This window comes from Anopheles cruzii, chromosome 3 (genome assembly GCF_943734635.1).
Source record: "Anopheles cruzii chromosome 3, idAnoCruzAS_RS32_06, whole genome shotgun sequence".
Lineage (NCBI taxonomy): Eukaryota > Metazoa > Arthropoda > Insecta > Diptera > Culicidae > Anopheles > Anopheles cruzii.
The window spans coordinates 51,183,054-51,201,710 of NC_069145.1; the positions used below are offsets into that span (position 1 = coordinate 51,183,054).

Here is an 18,657-nt window from a genome sequence, read left to right on the forward strand (position 1 = left end):
TTTGATTCTGCAGCTCCATCGTTGTAATTTGCACCAGCGTTACGTTTCTTCCTGGGATTCGTGAATGTAGACCACACTTTTGAGTAAACTAATATTTCTCTCCACTCTTCGTTCGGTCTGGAAGCAACAACTTTGCTTCTACTTTACCTACTAAACAGATTATTTAATACAACCAAAACAAACGAAACTAACTACGGTGCCAAAGCACATCTGAAATTTGCAGTTGTCTGATTCTCGTCTGTTCTACTTTTTCATCAGATTTTTACCAAACGTGGTTTGGTTTATCTTGAAGATGTGAAACTTGTTTATCTGCAAAGATGTGAAAGATGGTTGGTGCCGATACATTAGAAATTACACGACAACACAAATGGATGTTTCGCGTTTCGTTTCAAAGATAAGAACGTCCTATTTCATGATTGAAGGGTAAAATGAATGAGGTTTGCATTATATATTATTTACTGTTGCTCCGAAGAACTTTGTATATTGAATTAAGATGATTTTGCCATACTGCCCAGCTTGTTGGAGTAGTATAAAGGGCAAAGTATGAAAGATGGGGGAGGGGTCTTTTGTTTATAGAGACTTTGAGCTGCAATAGCCTAACATTCGTCTCTTAAAGTATGAAAGATTTAAACAACAGAGCTCAGTCTCATGTACATTTGTTTTGTTCGGAGGGTTCGTACCTTTGTTTGGATTATTATTGGTATTTTTGCCTGGAGGAATTGGAATGCACAGTAAATTCTGAGAAGGAATGTTTGAAAACAATTCTCTGAAGTTATGTCTTTAAACATGTCCTATTTCATCTGAATAGCAGTAGAAATAATAGTCAGCAAAATTAGCAAGTTGTTTAAATAACGAAATTATTTTCACTGCACTTATCCCAAAAAAGAATTTTCGCATTAAATGGCATCATAGTTTTTGGATAATTTTGATAAACATAAATATTTCGAATTTTTTTTCTAAAACGGTTTTCATTCTTTTTTACAACCATTGAACGGTACAACTGTAACAGAAAACCAGAATTTATAGTCAGCTGGCAACCAATTTTCCTGGATTGTCAAATGTCAAATTAAATTTCGTATAAACATTGATTTGATGATAGAAGAAAGCGAAATCAGATCAGCGAAAATGTAAGAAATATAAGAATTGAAAATGTATATCTAACTAGCGATAATATATTTCTTTTTCAGAAATGGAACGGAAGTCACTGGTGTTGCTTTTAATCGGTACTATTGTAACTCTACACGTCGGATTTATTTTTATAAAACCATTAGTAATTCACCCTGCTTCGAAACGGTCTGCAATAGACGATGAACGACCCAAGTATTAACCAGCCTGTTACAAAAGCATTTTTGTTGAATACAGTTCTCAGAAAATACACATCAGCCATATCTATTCGATGATTAATTCGGTTTTAATTCGGTTTTATTTAAACTTGAAAGCAAAGAAAGACAATTAAATGTCATTTGATGAATACAAAATTTTCTTTTATGTGTTTTTAGGGTGAGAGTTTGAAAACTTTTAGGGTGACAGGTCTTCCAGATATGTTCCCAAACTCCCACCCATCATCCCAAGCACGCTAAAGGGAAGCGGTATTGAAGACGATCCAATGATTCTGAGAAGCTGTACAGATGGCTCTCTCTGCCGCTCAAGAACGCACGGATTCATTATTTGAATTACGTCTCCATCGCAACGACCGGGATCGGATCCGCTGGTACGTTTGGGGGCTGATCGTCTCCATCATCTCTTGGGGGCCTGTCGCCAGTGGCTGGCTCAGCAGCACCACCACCGCGTCGAACAATGTTGCTCAAATATTTGTCGTTATCTTGCTCGGTCAGTATGTTGAAGTTTTCGTCCTTGCCCACGATCGCAATTGAAATGTTCTTGTTGTTTAATTCCACTTCGTTTGGCAAGGTATCTTGCAGAGCTTGCACCCCATGACGAATCAGCTCGTCCTTCGTGCAGTCGGAGAACGTATTGAGATGCTTTTCCAGATATGTTCGCGCACTCTGCGAGCGTGACCCAATCGACATTGCTTTGCAATCGAAAAAGTTGGCGCTGGGGCAAGTTTGGTAAATATGTGGACCTTGATCATCGTAGCCAATCACCAATAATCCCACACCGTATGGGCGTCGGTCATAACGTTGTGTGCACACTTGCATCTTATTTCCAAGTGTGCTGATTAATCGGCCCACCGGATAGTACGCGTCGTAGGCATACTTATAGTTAAGACACTCTTGTCGTAAATAACGACTAAGGATCCTAGCGTCGGCCGTGATACCGGCAAACGACAGCCCTAGATGATCATCTACAGAAATGATTTTTTTCTGGTACGAGGATAGTTCGGAAGAAGCCCGTTTCAGAGCAATCAACACTGCGTACTCCTTATTTTTCAATCCCACGGTGGCAGATCCAAGCTTAACCGCTTCCATCGCGTACTCCACTTGATGCAAACGACCCTGCGGACTCCACACGGTCACATCACTGTCGTACTGGTTACGGAACTAAAGTAATATCAAACGATAGGTTATAAGCAGCAATACTAAATTACAATAGAAGTAAACAAAAATATTATTTACTACAAGCTGTAGCTCTCTTACCATTTTCACAAAAAGCACGGTTTGCTTCGTCACTTCACACAGCGATCGGAATGGAATGAAATGTTTGGATGACAATCGAAAACCGCTCGCGCAGTTGACTGACAAGTAGCGTGCGAAACCAGGGATGCCAAACCAACAAACTTGAAATATTTTACCAGGATGACACATTTCGTAATAAAGATTAATTTTGAAAATATCGTTAAAACGATAATGTATCTGGAGGGCCGCACGAAGCGAAACAAAACAGTTTGACACTAACGTCGGGATCGAGTTGACATTTTTACGCTCGGATTTACGGTTCGTCTGGCCCTCCAGTATCAATGAAAATTGTAAAATAAAATCAAGAATGATATTGTGCGTAGTGACTTGTGGGGCAACAGCTTTCCTGAGGTTACTTGATTAATGTAATGCTTTATCATTTGCATTCCTTTTCTAAACAGACTTCTTAATGAGTTTATTTAAGACGAAAAACCTGAATCGAAAAAAATTACGAAAAATATTTTCCTTTTCTTTCAACTACAACCGCCGAACCATCGTAGCCTGCAACAAAGACTCCCTCCACTGCGAAAACCTATTCTAAGTATTGTTTACGAGTTGGTCTAAAATCTTGTCGGTGCCAGCCAGCAAGGTAGAGGACAGTTACCGTTTTTTTCATATCGAATAAGGATCTATTAAACGTTTTACTGAAACTGAGTAAAAAATGCACAATTGACGAACGCATGTGGGGTTCAGTCAGTGATGTTCTCGGCGATCTTAGAAAACATCTGGAAAATTCGTGGATGTTTGTGGAAAATAATGCGCCACGGTAGATTGGCTTAGTTCAAATCAGGGTCTTGCAGTTTGCTACTTGCCCGATTTGGTCTTAAGCTTTAATTAAAAATACATCGTGCAAACACCGCAAAGAAACTTGCTCTTTTGTTCTAGCAGCAAACTAGCGAGCAAACAAAAACTAGTAAGCACCCACAAAGTACAATTAGTCATAATTAAAGTTCCTAGTAGAAGCTTAGCAATTATATTATTACATTGTTACACTAATGGTACCAATAAAAGGCCATAACGATCGCGTTCCTACCCTTTATCCTTACTATAGAGATCCGCTACAGGAGGGTCACCAGGAAGCTCTCCCGCATTGGAAACAACAATGCAAAAAATCGCGTCGTTGCCGGGTGCTTTGTTATTCTTCAGTCGACGAGCAGTTTTTCGAGTCTCTCAAATGCTTGGTGCTGGATTTGTTTCCGCTAGTGGAGCCTCTGTTTGTTCGATGATTTGGTCACTGAGTAGTTCATCCAGTGCTTTGTCCCCATTGATAGAGCAGTCGGTAACGCTCGTCGTTATCACGCAGCTAGCCATTGCCATCGAACCCGATTCCCGTTACCGGCGTGTCAGGGGCGTTGGTGCGATACACCATTACAGAAAGCAACAGACATTAGCGTTGTCTCTGATGCAGACCAAGACCGCTAGACGGCCGGATAAGAGAAGCTTTTACCATCTATCTTTGCCTATCCATCAAGCAGTAACAAACATGACGAAGGCATTCTAGAATAAAAACCTCCAAGACATAAATCGTTGCCACATAGGTTTGAACAATTTTAAAAAATGTCAAAGAAATCCTCAATAATTTTTCAATATAATCAATAAAAACCCGCAATTCAAAACATGCAAAGAAACTTATAAACCAAACAATAGAAAAACTAAACATTTTCGGAACTAAATATGAATAGATAGTACAAATATTAGCAACTAGCTGTTCCCGGCGTGCGTCGCTGCGCTTCATTTCATCCTTTTTTCTCGATTCAGCGGACTTCTTGGTGACGTATCCGATCAGCTTCCCTTTTCGCTTCCCGTTACTCCTACTTTTCAGACGATCGGGCTTCCCGGTGACGTATTCGTTCAGTTTCCCTTCCCACCTTACGTTACTCCTCCGTTTCCCGGTGACGTATCCGATCGGCTTCCCTTTTCGCTTTCCGTTGGATACATGTCGAAACTCGCACCACCTGAGTTTGGCTCGAATTGCTTGTAAATTATCCGACCTTTGCTGACATTAACCCAGATTTTGTATGGGAACAAACCTTTGTAAAGAGGGGAGGGGTTTCAAACATTCACCAGAACATTTACCCTTCCCTAAAACTCCCATCTGCCGAATTTTGTTCGAATTGCTCGAAAACGGTTGGAGGTTACGTAGGGACGTTACGGTACGTTACGTTTGTATGGGAGCCCCCCCTCCCCGGAGGTGTAGGAGGGTCAAACTTTCCTATTCACAATCCGGGGTCACAAAACTACGCTGTGCAAAATTTCAAGCGTATTGGTTCAGTAGTTTTGGAGAAAATGCGATTACAGACTGACAAACAACCATTTTTATATATATAGAAGAAGAAGAAGATAGATAGAAGAATATTAAAAGAATGCAAAATTACACTATTCAATTCGGTTTAAAAGTAGACCACGCGACATCTCATCAAATACATCGACTGAAAAACATGATCATTTAAACCATATACTCATTCATACTACTCATTGTGAAAAAGGTTGTAAGCTGATGTTACAATGAAAACATTAAATAAAGCTGCGAAACTTATTTCAAATACTTTCGATAAGAAATGCGCTGTGTGCATGTAACGTTGCCTGAACTCTCTTTGATTGGTAAACGAAAAAATGTTTAGATTTAAATTTATGTTCAATCTTACTAATAAGTAAAATATAGGAAAAGTTTTGATGAAAATGGCATAGCATTCTTTTCATAATACTTTCAGTCGCATAGGACGATCTCATTAAAATCCCTTTTAAATTATCTAATTCGTTTCAACTAACCAAATTTTTACGTAATGCAAAGAATCTTACCTGTACCTACTAATACGTTAAGTTAAAGTATTGGAAAAGTGTTTCATAATACATAAAATATGTATAACAATTCTTTGATGCGACTGATTTTGGTTTTGTCAATTTTCAAGATACAAGTCAAGTTTCTATAGTTTTTATATGTCTCGGAACACAACACTTTAGTTGAAACATATTAGCGAGAAAAAAGTGTTTCAGAATGAATTAAATGTGTGTCAATCAATGACCATGAAGGATTTTTTGCTAGATCATCTTCTTATTTTAGAGTGGTTATAGTGAAGTGACTACATGACACGTCATTTGACGATGTGTGCCGTAATGGGCATGTCGTCAGCTTCATTTTATTTTTATTACAAGTAGTGAAAGTATTTTCGTTGTATTCCATATACCGTTGGATGCCCAAACTGTGCCGTGATTGCAGACACGGCTGGCTCCTTGTTGTTTTTTTACGTCAATGTAACGGGATTCGTTGCAAACAGGTACTGTTCCTGCTTAAGATTGCGGTTGCTCGGAGTTTGTGAGTTCCATTGCGTCATAAGCAGATTACTTTTCCTGTAGATTAGTCGAGCTTGGCATTCGCATAAATTCCGGCTGTTGAGTAATAGTCAAACACCGCGACCGTTCCGTATCTTGAAGTCCCTGGCATGCCAGTGGCGGCTAGCTGGCTCTACCAATATCGGCGGCTATTGGTAACACCGGCTCACTAACACGTTTGGAACAGTGGCTTGGCTAGGCCATGCAGGGCTGAGGTAGACTGTAGAAGTACTGTGCCTTGAAAAATAAAACTCTGAGTGATGCAACATGCATGTGGTCAGTTCGTTTGATTGCTTTACTTCCACATGCGATGGTAGAATTATACCAGGACGTGGTGCATTGAAATAGACATTACTACTCGTAAAGATTTTAAAATTGAGATTTTCATTGCATTTGTTTAGTTTCGTTTATTTGAAGTGAACGATAACTTTCATTGACATGATAGTTTGATTATGGAAGGGAAGCTTGGGGTTTCTTCTATTCACACCCTTCAATAACCCAAATTCACAATGACGGAATGACGGATCCTGTTATAATTTGAACGCTTAATACTACGCTGTTTACAGTGCAAATGTTGTACCCGTATGATACAGACAAAACGACAGACAGATACAGATTAAGAAAGACAAAACAAAAAGTAAAACACCACTGTATACTAAACTAAATACTAAATAATAAATAATACTAAATACTAAACTTTGAAATGTGTGATTTAAAATTTAAAAAAATGTTTTAGAAAATCGCAATTGAATTATTGTGGTTTTGCTGTTGCATGACTCCTCATATGCTTTGGCACGCATTTAAAGTAGTTTTGTCATCCTCTATTAGACTACATAATCCTCATCCCATTACTCCAAATTAGTTCACGCCAGAAGCATGTTGCTCATCCGTCAGGTAAACTTAGTAATTAATACGTATGCGTAGCTGCGCATGCCTCTTGCACGAATGGAGCGTTGACCCAGCTTACTTTGCCGTCCACAATTTCTCGCCATATAAAGTGAGTTTAAATGACCATTGCTTGCCATTGTCAGTGGCCGTTGCCTCTACTAGCCGATTTAATGGATGGAAGTACGCTTCACACCGACCTGGCGGATGAACGATTGACTGGATTAGATAATCCTCGTCGTATTCCATTTTCGTAGCTCAGCAAGTCATCGTGCGGAAGGCCTATAGCCCATCATTGCCACTGTCCAGGAGGTAGTCCAGGTACATGGTTGGTAATCTTGATTAAGGTGAAGTATGACGAAATAGAACACGTGGAAAAGTCGCAGTAATTGTTAATTTTGAAAAAAAACCATCTCTACCATCCCGGGTTGTAGAAATTAACCGAGACCAATTCTTCGGCTCATGCTGCCAAAAAATTTCGATCAGCTAAATGATCCAAAGTTCGTACGATGTGGTAACATTGAATGTGCTTTTTATGTTGATAGAGCAGTCGGTAACGCTACTCGTTGTCACGAATTTGGGCATGGATTCGAATCCAGGGACAGAGGGGTTGGCGCTGGACTGGCACTAGACTTCGCCCTTAAAATACAACGTTACAGGAATCAACAGAGATCAACATTGTCTCTGGTGCAGGCTAAGCCCGCCGGACAGTTGTAGCCGAATAAGAAGAAGATAAACTGAAAGTATTGTATATGCCTGTTCTCGAAAGTTAGTTGAAGACGTACCAATACAGTGTGTTCATTTGTACTATCATTTGTTCGTACTTTACCTTGCCGATATCGGCGAAACTTGTTACATTTGACAGTCTTGCTGGTTAAACAACCTTTTAATAACCTTAATGCAAATATAACAACTCATTCTCTGTCCTTGGTTGGTGGTCGTCAAAATTCGATGTTAAGAGAACATAACTAGGAACGTAATGCAGTGCTGTGCAACGATGTAACAAGAAGGGAATGGAAAACTCTTCGGCTGTGAATCTTCTGCGGTTTACGGTGTAGCTGAGCTAAGTGTAACATAAACACACTTTCAAATCGTTTCCGGAGCGTTGTTCGCGGTAGTTACGGTGTTAGCTGAGGCGACCGACTCCAATCGTTGGCGAGTGGACGCTAGCAGCGGGTATTGTAGGGTTTGCGAATGCTAATTGTATCGTTTTTCATCCGTACTATTGCGTCTTTTCACCAAAACGGACCTATCAATCTTACAAGTGTTGAAAGAGGACAAATGTCGTAAGATTATTCCATGGAAGCACTAGAAACTGCGTTACGTATTTAGGATTACATGACACACTCTAACAGTATACTTCCAGAGTGTCTTTTTATTCAAATTATATCACGACTATCGAAGGAGTAGTCATTATGGTGACCTAGAGAATTTATCCGCTAATTGAAATGGTGAATTTAAAAACCTGGAGTAAAATAATAGATGGAGTTCATGGTTTGGTTATTTAATATCATACGATGAATACGAATTACAAGATTCTTTCGCACCCACATTGGTCACTTTCGCACCCACATTGGTACAGCAGACTACTAACTTCACGCTTGGCCTCTCAACTTTTTTAAACTGTTAAAAGGATACTTTTTTTGTTTTGTACCAGTAGAATAAAGATTCTGTCACATACGTAACGGGATTATGTGATTTTAAAGAAAATGCTTTATTTTATTTTCGTTTTTTTATGGCGTTGCTTTGCTATACACGTCCCTCACTTATGTTGAAAATTTGTTCAAAATGTTCAAAATGGTTCAAAATGTTTTCAGAGGGCCGAGAAGATGTGAGAGCCAAGTTTGGTCGAAGGTGAACCGTTTTGCTAACAGTTTTCTTCGATTGCAAGGTCGTGGTGCATCATGAGTTAGGATAAGGATGGCGAAGGATAGAACGGTCAATAAAGAATATTAGTATAAGAAGAAGTATACAATAGTATAAGAAGAACCTGCAAGTTACGCGCAATTTGTGCGAAACAATCCGCCATAAACGCGAAACACAAAAGTCGCGAAATCTTTTAAATAGCGAATTTTCATTTGCCTCTCCTTTTCGTTGTTTTACATTCACCCTTTACAAGTTTTGCGTATCCGATCAAGAAAATCCAAAACAACATTTTTAGAGTTTTATATATTATTTCAAAGATTGAAAACCACTTGAGCTCTTTGAGTTTAGATATAAAAAAACGACACCGATATCTGTTTACTGGTGTTTTACAGATGAGTGATAAATATATTTAGTGTCGAAAATGTCGAAACAGTGATATCAAAATGCTAAACGCAAAGCTAATAGCTAAAAACTAAAATGTAGCTAAACCAGCAACAGAATGCATTAATAGATTCATGGTGAGGCGTCGTGGCAAAAGTGGTTTTTGCTTGAAAATATTTTACTAAAATACTAAAAAAAGTCCTTGATGCTTTTTTCTCTGTATTTTTATTCACAATCGCGACCAAAAGTGATTATAGTTTTTATTTCTTATTTCAAACCTTGAAAACCACTAGAGCTCCTTGAGTTTGGATATCATCAAAAAACCATACCCATACCTGTTCAACTGGTGTTTCTGTATGCATCTGTTGTTTCCGAATGTAAAGCCTGATTCCACTAGCAATGATTCGTGTCAATGCAATGAATGATGTTTGTAAGATGACCTTTATTTGCTTTTTTTTAACTAGACTAGCAATAACAGTCACTGAATCTTTGAACACTAATAGTATTGTTTGGTAACTTAGTTAATTAGTAATCTTCAAATTTGAGTGCATATTGAACGTAACCACCATAGACCATGGCCAAAGCCCATGGTGAAAGGCCAAATAGGTCAATCTTCAAGCTTAGCTCGGGTCAACAAACTTCATCAGTATTGTTATAAGTATTTTCATCTTCCCTTTTGAATAAAGTTCAATCTATTTATTATGAAACATCGCAGTTATGATTGACCACAATAATCAGTAGTACGTCAAAATAAAACCTCCTTCTCTTGTTCTTTTTGACCAACAATCGAGACGAGACGAGACGAGAAGCTGTGCTGAGGATTATCGCATAAAGTGAACGCGTTCGTCTAATTCTTTCGTACTTCAGCATTACTCTTACAACAGAAATACTCCTTTTTCTTGAGTTATTTAACCCACATTATAGGCTAATGTGGGTTAAATAAACTAGAATACTAAACTAGTCTACAAACCCTGTCAAATCGTAGAAGTACAGAATTAAAATATTAAATTTATCTCGAATTTGATTCTTTGTTAGTCTGTCTGTCATTGTTCCAAAAAATTATGTTAAATGTATGTTTAAAATCATTCATAAAATCATTACAATTAACAATATTACATTCTCGAGAGTTCTCTTTAAAAAGTTTGAGACTTTTACACTTTAAGGATACAAAAAAACAGAATTTCACTATGTTTTCGACCTCATTAGACTTTTCATCATCACTATATGTTTTTATTTTGCATAAGTAACTCATTTCTATTTTCTATATAATAAAACAAACTGATATTAGAGAATTCATTGAATGTTTTTTGTTCATTGGTTCATTCGTACGTTATATATATGTATTCTTAGACAAACACCATGAGTTTAACCGTATTTATTTTTCGTCAAATTAAGGCAGACCGTGAATTATTGTTTGGACAAATCTGTTACATCCCTATGGATAGGTACCATTACCTATGGGAAAATAACGGGTAATGGTTGCAATTTACTCCCTGGTTTATAAATATCAGGAGACATTTAAAGTTGCGAGGCATTCTCTTTTTCCTCTTTTGCAGGTTACACAACATCGATGATCTTAATAAATCAAGTTGCGATAACATGTTCAAGGCGTCTAGCAGACGGGACAGTTATTCATATCCACGGTCTTTCGTGGTATTCTGGACTTTCCTTCGCTATTGTTGAATGCAATTGTGCGGTCGTTCCAGTGACTTGCATTAGGCGAAAACTGCATCTTTTTTTATATTTTCTTTGTTTCGAGCATCTTTGGTGGGAGGTAGCATTTGGCGATAATTCAGAATGTGAAACCATGGATTTCTGCGACCTGAACTCAGGCCACTTTATATGCATTTCGTGATTGCAACTAAACTGGTATGTAGCACAGATAAAAATGAAGGTTGATGGTTGGTTGATAAAAATGAAGAAGAAGGAGCATTTTATTCCGTTTGTACCCAACCCATTATGCTAATAAATTTCCATTTGCAACAGCCCATGTTAATAGCTATTGCGCGAGTGAAGCGACGAATGCGTAAGAATTGACTTCAAATTTTTTGTAACTACAGGCATATTTTAAAAACAAATTGATATAAGAAACTTGCATTACTTTCTTTAGATTGTAAATATTTTGATTAATTTAAAACATAACCTAGAACCATTAGTTGGTAATTTTTTTTTAATATGTACAGAAGAAATGTTCAAAACCCAAAAATATAAAACTAAAAATCTTCCTTCTTGATACAATTACAGAAAAAAACTATTCTACAAAAAGTATCATTATTAAATTCCTACAAATATTCACTTCACAGCAGTTACAGAAATTCAAACAATCAAATTATCTATGGAGCAGTTAAAAATACTAAATGCATTTCAAGAGATGGCAGATAGATAGCCGTTACCTGAGTGAATTGTTTATGCGTTGATTTTATTGATTGCTTAAGTGATAACCTTTTTTAAGTATATCTTCAATCAACCAAATCAGCTTCTTATAAGATGATTATGTAAAACGTCGATGTTGGTTACTGATATTTATGGCATACATCGACGGTTGAGCAAAAACTTTTATACACCTGAAATACATAACATCAAATGTGTACCACATCATAGAATTACTGGTCCACACTGTTACGCATTGGCGACAGCACGCGGCGAACGCGGCACGCAAGTTGATCGGAAGGTTCGTGTTTAACATTGTTTTGTTTTTGGCGGCTAAGCCCAAGAGCCCACATACGGGCGCGTGGTTAGTGAAGCATGCGTGAACATGACGCGAACGATCGATCATGCTGCCTTTGGCCTGTTAATGACGACGCCATGGGTGTAACTAGCGGCAAATGAGGAAGTAGGTTGGGATTTGGGTGTTTTTTGAGGAATCGCTCCGAAATGCCCTAGGCAAAATATCAGAGCATTAACGTTACATCATTGCCCCGATTGTCGTTTTTCGATAAACCCGTCTAATGGAATTGAACCGAAGCGGAGTTAGTAAACGTTTGCAAAGACGGACTGTTTTGAACCGCTAGTCATAGTATACTAGCAAAAGGTGGATAGATTATAATGTTGTCTGAGAAAAATCTTTTCCTAATTTTTTCTAGATACTTTGAATAAAAAACAGGAATGCTGCTAAATAGAACTAGTGAATGTAACGTGGAGTGCAAATATGGAAGCACGCGAGAAATTGTAATGAACGTTGAAATAAACTAATGAATATAATGCAACATTATTGCTGCAGACCAAATAAAATTTATTAAAAATACTTTATCTTTTTAACAATACTAATGAGAACTAGTATGAAGATTCAATATTTATCTATAAGCATATATTAAGTATAGATGATATGGTTAACCCCGTATCCTTGTACTAGCTACTATAAGTATGTTTCATATTTACCTGGATTTATATTACTCAGAATCAGATATTCTGCTGTTCTCTGCTACAACAGAACCTTATTAAGTGGCCGACCTCCAAAACAGGCCTCTAGGACCCTTACTGTCCTTGGAAATTCGGAAGATAAATTGTGATAAGCTGCTAGTTATCAATAGATTTTGTATATAGAGTTTGAAAACATTACTCAGGTTCGAATTTTAAACAGGTAATTTCTGCTTCTCGTGCAGATGAAAAGTAATTCCAGCAAAGGAATAAACGAAAGTACGCGAACCTGTTGTCACTGTCAAACTGATGCGACTACCAAGCCACCGTCGAAGTCTGACGGTTCGGTTTCCTGGTTGTGCCAGCAGACGACACACAGCCATATTCGCGTAACAGGTTCCCTGTCTATCCTTAACATGAGGTAAACAGTCCGCACGAAAAGAGAAGTTACTGCATAGTTCGAATGGGAGTTAAAGGAGGTCTGCGCACTCTGGTGTTCGCCTCAAAGCATTTCACCGGGCAAGTAGCAGGAGACCATTATCGTATCGCATTCGTGAGCGTATGGTATGCATGGTCGATATTATGTAATCTCCAGACGGTGGTCCGCATTTGGTAGTACAAAACGAGAAAGGTAGCTCAAAATTGAAAGGCATAGAAATACTACAACTTCTTAACCTCCGCCGAAAGCATCACCGAGAGTCTCTAGTCGAGGTATTAGGATTATGGGAGTCAATTGAATAACTGAGTTTTTTGCATTATCGTATCAACCAGCATTTCATGTGCATTCGAAGATACAATTTATTTTGCAATTTGGTTTGCGTTGAATTTTTTTTTATAAATGAATCCCAGAAACAAAAATTAATCATTTCTTCAAAGCTTTCTAAGCTTCAGGCCACGTGTGGTACAACAAATTCCAACTTCACATGCCAGTAGCTTAGAAAAACCTTTACAGTGACGGTTGTCCTCTTTCATTCAAATATTTTTTTGTCCTTTTTAGCGTGTATCTAATTTTGAAGTTCAAACTTTCTCTACCATTTTACATCCAAATTTGCCTATATTATTTGACATACATTATCGTATCAGCCAAAATAAAATTCAAACTACTTGATGGAAATTAATATTTTTGGAATTTATAATAAAATATGAAGAACTATAGATAGTGAAGAACTTTTTGTTAATTTTTTTCTTTCATGTTAGCACAATCGTGAAATATTCATCGTCCAAAGCATACTAATCCTATTTACATAGAATGAAACCTAGTATTAGTAATTATTTATTGCACGTTCTCTTCCTTGTTATACCCTCCACACTTTTAATGTTATGTTTATTGAAACTGTTGATTGAACTGCACAGTAAATTGTCATACCTGTGGTAAAGTTTATACCAACAAAGAGGACAAATGGGTCGTCGATTTGATGAAGAAGGTAGGTTTGACCTTCGACGGATTTCGTGGTCTATATCATCCTAGTCGCCCAAAGTAGCGCGTGAAACTGTCGAAAAAGAAAAGTAAAAGTTTCAACGTTATGTTGTTCCACTAACAACCAGGAGAAGGTAATACAATATGGCTGCTACGGAGCGTGTGGGGAGGGGAATGAAGAAAAACCGATTCCCAAAAAAGTGATTGTACGCATTCCACTTCTACGTAAAGCTCACTGGACGGCTCCAGGCGCAGCGCCTGGTAGGAATGCTTGAACTGCAAATCCCCACTCTATAAAGAAAGATGAGAGATGGCTTACGGGAGAGCAAGTATAGGAGGAAACTAACATTTCATACAAATCGAAAAGCGTAAGTACATCACGATCGGAAGAACCTGTTGCATCGAAAGGTTACTGTAATCGTTACATGCCTATGGACACGCAGAACTACTCGGAAAGAGCACAGAATAATTGCAAAATATGTGAAATTATGTTTAAGAAAAGTTTAATTCAGCTTTTTGTGCTGTTGATTTTCTTTTTGTAATATATCAGTAGTGTCATTCGTTCAATTCAATTCGAAATCAGTTCCATCGAACAAACGAACAGTTTCCAAATGAAAAGGGCAATTCGTGACTTCCCAATGCATTAATTTGAATGTAAAATTTTGAATTTACGGGTCGTTTGATGAGAATAAAAAGAAAATGATACAATAACACCATCGTATGGACGCTCATAGTACGCACACATGCTTCGTTTGCTAAATTTAACACACGCTGAATAGGGTCTTTACTTGCTTATGTCATACTTAAGAAGGCCGTTTTAGGGCCGCAAGTACACTGTGTCTAAGGTCAACAATCATCGTCTCGGAGATGGAGCTTTGGAGGTACTCTTGATTCCTTTGTTCGTTTCTTGTATTTTGTCGATAGAAGATGCCTCACATCGGGTTACTGATTTGCAAAATGCTCATTGAGAAACTGCTAACACATAGCCATAGGAAAAATACAAACAAACATATTTTTAACAAACAAATACTTGCCTTCCAAATTGAAATTTGCAATATGTTTTTGCTGAAAGCCTTGTCAAACTTCTGAATTCCATGTTTTTTGTATCTTAATTTTATTCTAAACACCTCAGCAGCAAAATGTAGCAATACATTCGACTATGGAGAAATGCATTTACCCTCCAAAGTAATGCATTTTCCCAAAAGAGTAATGAAGGCTTCATACATTGCCTGAAAACTGCGAAATGAGCAGCTAACTGTAATAATAAACTATAGGAGCAAAACGAGGCGTATCTTTTTAACATACAACGACTGAAACTCTTCCATCTACGGTGAAACAACCACACAGTGGAACCGTTCAGTAATGGTCAGTACAATAAGGGTCAACGTTCATCCATGACAAGAGCAAACATAACGACTGATTCATTGCCGATTGATTCTCGTATGGGTCATAAAATTTGGAATGTCCATCATGTTGAGAAGAGATGACTTATCTACATATCGCGGTCAGATTGGCAGAGACTTACCATGATACTTACGGCTTTGACGAGCTGGGAGCAAAATTCAAACCCTGGCAGCCGAGCTGACACGATCACGAGTGATCGTTTAGCCTTGCCAGAAGTTGATTTGTATTTCCTGTCTCCAAAACCTTCAGCTTCAGCCTCAGATGTTGAATTTGAAGTAATGTTGGACAAAATGGAAAATTGTTTCGGAAGTGGGTGACGCTTTTCTCTGCAAGGCAAATTTCACAACACATGATCTACCAATTTGTTAGATATTTAACATTGAAAGTATTGTGGCGAAATTGAAGTATATATTGTTAGTTTTTATAATGTGAACACGATTAGTACTTACAATGTACATTGACTGTATAATACTGTGCTGAATATTAGTGCAACATCTAATCGCGATTGTTCTATGTTTCATTTCAGCAGCTACAACACAGCTGTCTTAGAATATTAATTCGTCTATGAATATTAAATATGAAAAATATGATGAAATATGAAACCCAATCAATCAGACTAAGAATGATGAACTAGTAAAAAATTTGCACAAAGTGTTACTCGTGGGTTGCAAGCGCGACGCACATACGCATCGCTGTGCCGAATGATCAGAATTAGTTACCCTGTTCTAGACTTGCTTATGACAGGAATCTGTATCTGGATTTTTTGAGTACCCTTTTTCCCAGTACCCTTCAATTTTCCCTTTCTTGTTTTCCCTTTCCTGTAACGGTATATTCATTGCATTACATGGTCAGATCGCCGCTATCATCGTTGCATCAACTTGGCGCTACATCTCACACTGGCCCAAACTGCGATGTGTGTGTAAGTGGCTGTGAAGAACCAAACTGCGCCAGTTGCGTGGCGCATACGGCAAAAGCTTTCGCTTTTCTTCGGCTCGACTCGAATTGCAGACTGGGGCAAACTTCAATCTTCGCGCAAGCAACGAACAGTGGTACTTGAAAGGGGGGACCACGCTGCAGCCACGGTTTGAGTGACGAACGGGTGGCAAAAGCCTTCCTTCGGCTGCTGATCGTTTCGGTTTGAGGTGGGCTTTCGTTGGAGTGGCGGTTGTGCAAGAGAAATGGAAGCAGCACAAGTTACCATTTTTCGGTATAAAACGCCGATCTTCTTCAATTTATTGACAGTATCAAGACCAGCACGGTCAAGGAGTGTAGTGCGTGGTTGAGTTCGTTAACTACCGAATTCATGCGTCGGCCATTCAAGATGAGGTCGTCAACGCTTCTGGTTAGTGTAGAACATGATAGTTTATAAGAGAGGGTTTTATGAACTCTAACCGTAGTGAATTTTATAAGAACGTGCATCACTTGTGGATTAATCGTAGCTGAATAAACGCACAGAGTTCTAGGACATTGCATCGGTATCGAATCACACCAAAAGTGACTGTTTGTTAATCTGAGTGCTAAATGAATAAGGACAATTTTGTATAAAAAAGTTACAACATTGCGTTGCTAATTATGTGAAACAAGTTAGAACATAAACATTTCCAAATAGAGTGACTGCGCACGACAGTCTAGTTATGGTGATATTAATTAAATGCATTTGGACTGTATTTGGATGTATTTGTATTTGGTTGGATTCGTTGACCACAAATACTTAATTCATTTTGTCCATTAGCTATGGCAATTAGTGTATGGTTTACAAACATCCTTGACAGTTCCGAGACAAGAACGTTTTATGGTGATCTAGAACGTATCGATGTGATCGAAGTAGTAAGAAGTAGAAGTAAGGAGCTTTAATTTCGTTCACTCGAGAATGTGATGTGATACAATTTTATCTGCCGTATCACGTGTTAGTTGTTAGTTAGGCCGTATCACGTGTTCTAAGCCTACTAGTTAAATACGGTATATGTACGAAAATGATAAAGTACAAGACTTGAATTCCACATTCCACGATAGTTTTCATATTTAACGGTTCTATTGACTGGATTATATTAATTTGCCTACATTGTACTTGATGTGAATAGTTGATGTACTTACATGTCAGACTGATCGTGAGAGATAATTTTATTTGAAAAGCTTTTCAAACCCCGTTTATGCCGCTGCTAATGGCGCACAACAATTATGATCAATCGTCTACCTGGAACCAGTTCATAATGAACCATACACCCAGTGATTTGATGAATGAAGCAAAACTGGTTTCAATATCACTTGTCCATGGATCGATGGAACAGTGTGGTACGACCATCTCAAGTCATTGATGACTTGGTGTCGTCAAAACCCATAAGTGAACAGTTATGGCTCACAAATCAATTTCATTAGCTTTCTATCGGCCTGTATTCACCAGCCAATTTTCACTTACCGACTCTTAGTTAATGAATGAGTAAATAACGAAGCGAATTATGGTGTCACTTTTCGTGCTGTGTTCTTATCAATCTTTCACAGGCCGTCATAGGCTGTCTCTGTGTCACTCTGGTTCTAGCGGACGACTCGATCACCATTCGACAGAAGCGAAGTCCAGCTCCGTTCTTCTTCAACAAGGGTCACGACCACCACGAACCAAAGTGCGTCTGGGAGAAAAAGTTGGCCTGGAAGGAGGACTGGAAGAAAATCTGGGAATCAAAAAAAGTCGAAGTGTGGAAGTCCGAGTGGAAAAAACATCAAATCCCAGTTTGGAAAACGGTGGAAGTCCCTATCTGGCGCGAGGTGAAAGTGCCCGATTGGAAGATCATCAAAAAACCCTACTGGAAGGAAACGGAACTACCCGCGTGGAAAGAAGTTCAGGTACCGGACTGGAAAAAAATCAACAAGCCCGTTTGGCGTGAGATTCAGGTCCCCGTGTGGAAGGAAGTGCAGGTCCCGGAGTGGAAGCAAATTTGGGTCCCAGACACGGTCAAGGTCGGCATTCCGGGCGAAAAGTATCTCGGCAAGGACGAACACGGTTGGGAGTACACCAGTCACGATTTGTGGAAAAAGAAAATGGTTTGGAAGGCCCTGTGGAAAAAAGTGTGGAAAACCGTGAAAAAGGAAGAGTGGAAAACGGAGAAAAAGCTCGAATGGAAGGAAGAATGGGTGCAGGTGTGGCGCACGGAAAAGAAGCAGATCTGGGTGAAGAAGAAGGAGGAACTTTGGAAGGAAGAGAAGATTGAGATCTGGCGCATCGAAAAGAAACAGGAGTGGGCGACTGAGAAAAAGTTAGAATGGAAGGAAGAATGGAAAGAAATCAAGGTCCCCGCGTGGAAGGAAGTGCAGGTCCCCGCGTGGAAAAAGGTGTGGAAACCCGTGTGGGAGAAAGCTTGCGTACCAGTCAGCCACGGATGGCATTAG

At 38.6% G+C, this 18,657-nt stretch overlaps 2 protein-coding genes across 2 annotated transcripts; one reads left to right on the top strand and one right to left on the bottom strand.

The window, feature by feature from the left end:
• Positions 1-1,673: 1,673 nt before the first annotated feature.
• On the bottom strand, positions 1,674-2,674 carry LOC128271293 (proteasome subunit alpha type-1). The gene is made up of 2 exons (XM_053008751.1): positions 2,598-2,674; positions 1,674-2,501 (listed from the first exon to the last, which is right to left on the bottom strand). Exons 1-2 carry the CDS (start codon positions 2,598-2,600, stop codon positions 1,674-1,676), a joined length of 831 nt encoding a protein of 276 aa, XP_052864711.1. The 5' UTR covers positions 2,601-2,674.
• Positions 2,675-16,579: 13,905 nt separating this feature from the next.
• On the top strand, positions 16,580-18,657 carry LOC128271292 (golgin subfamily A member 6-like protein 25). The gene is made up of 2 exons (XM_053008750.1): positions 16,580-16,618; positions 17,776-18,657. The coding sequence occupies exons 1-2, from the start codon at positions 16,580-16,582 to the stop codon at positions 18,655-18,657; spliced, it is 921 nt and encodes a 306-aa protein (XP_052864710.1).

Coding starts and splice junctions, on each gene's coding strand:
- LOC128271292 (XM_053008750.1), top strand. CDS start 16,580: ATGCGTCGGCCATTCAAGATGAGGTCGTCAACGCTTCTG. Junction 16,619..17,775: donor TGAGGTCGTCAACGCTTCTG/GTTAGTGTAGAA, acceptor AATCTTTCACAG/GCCGTCATAGGCTGTCTCTG.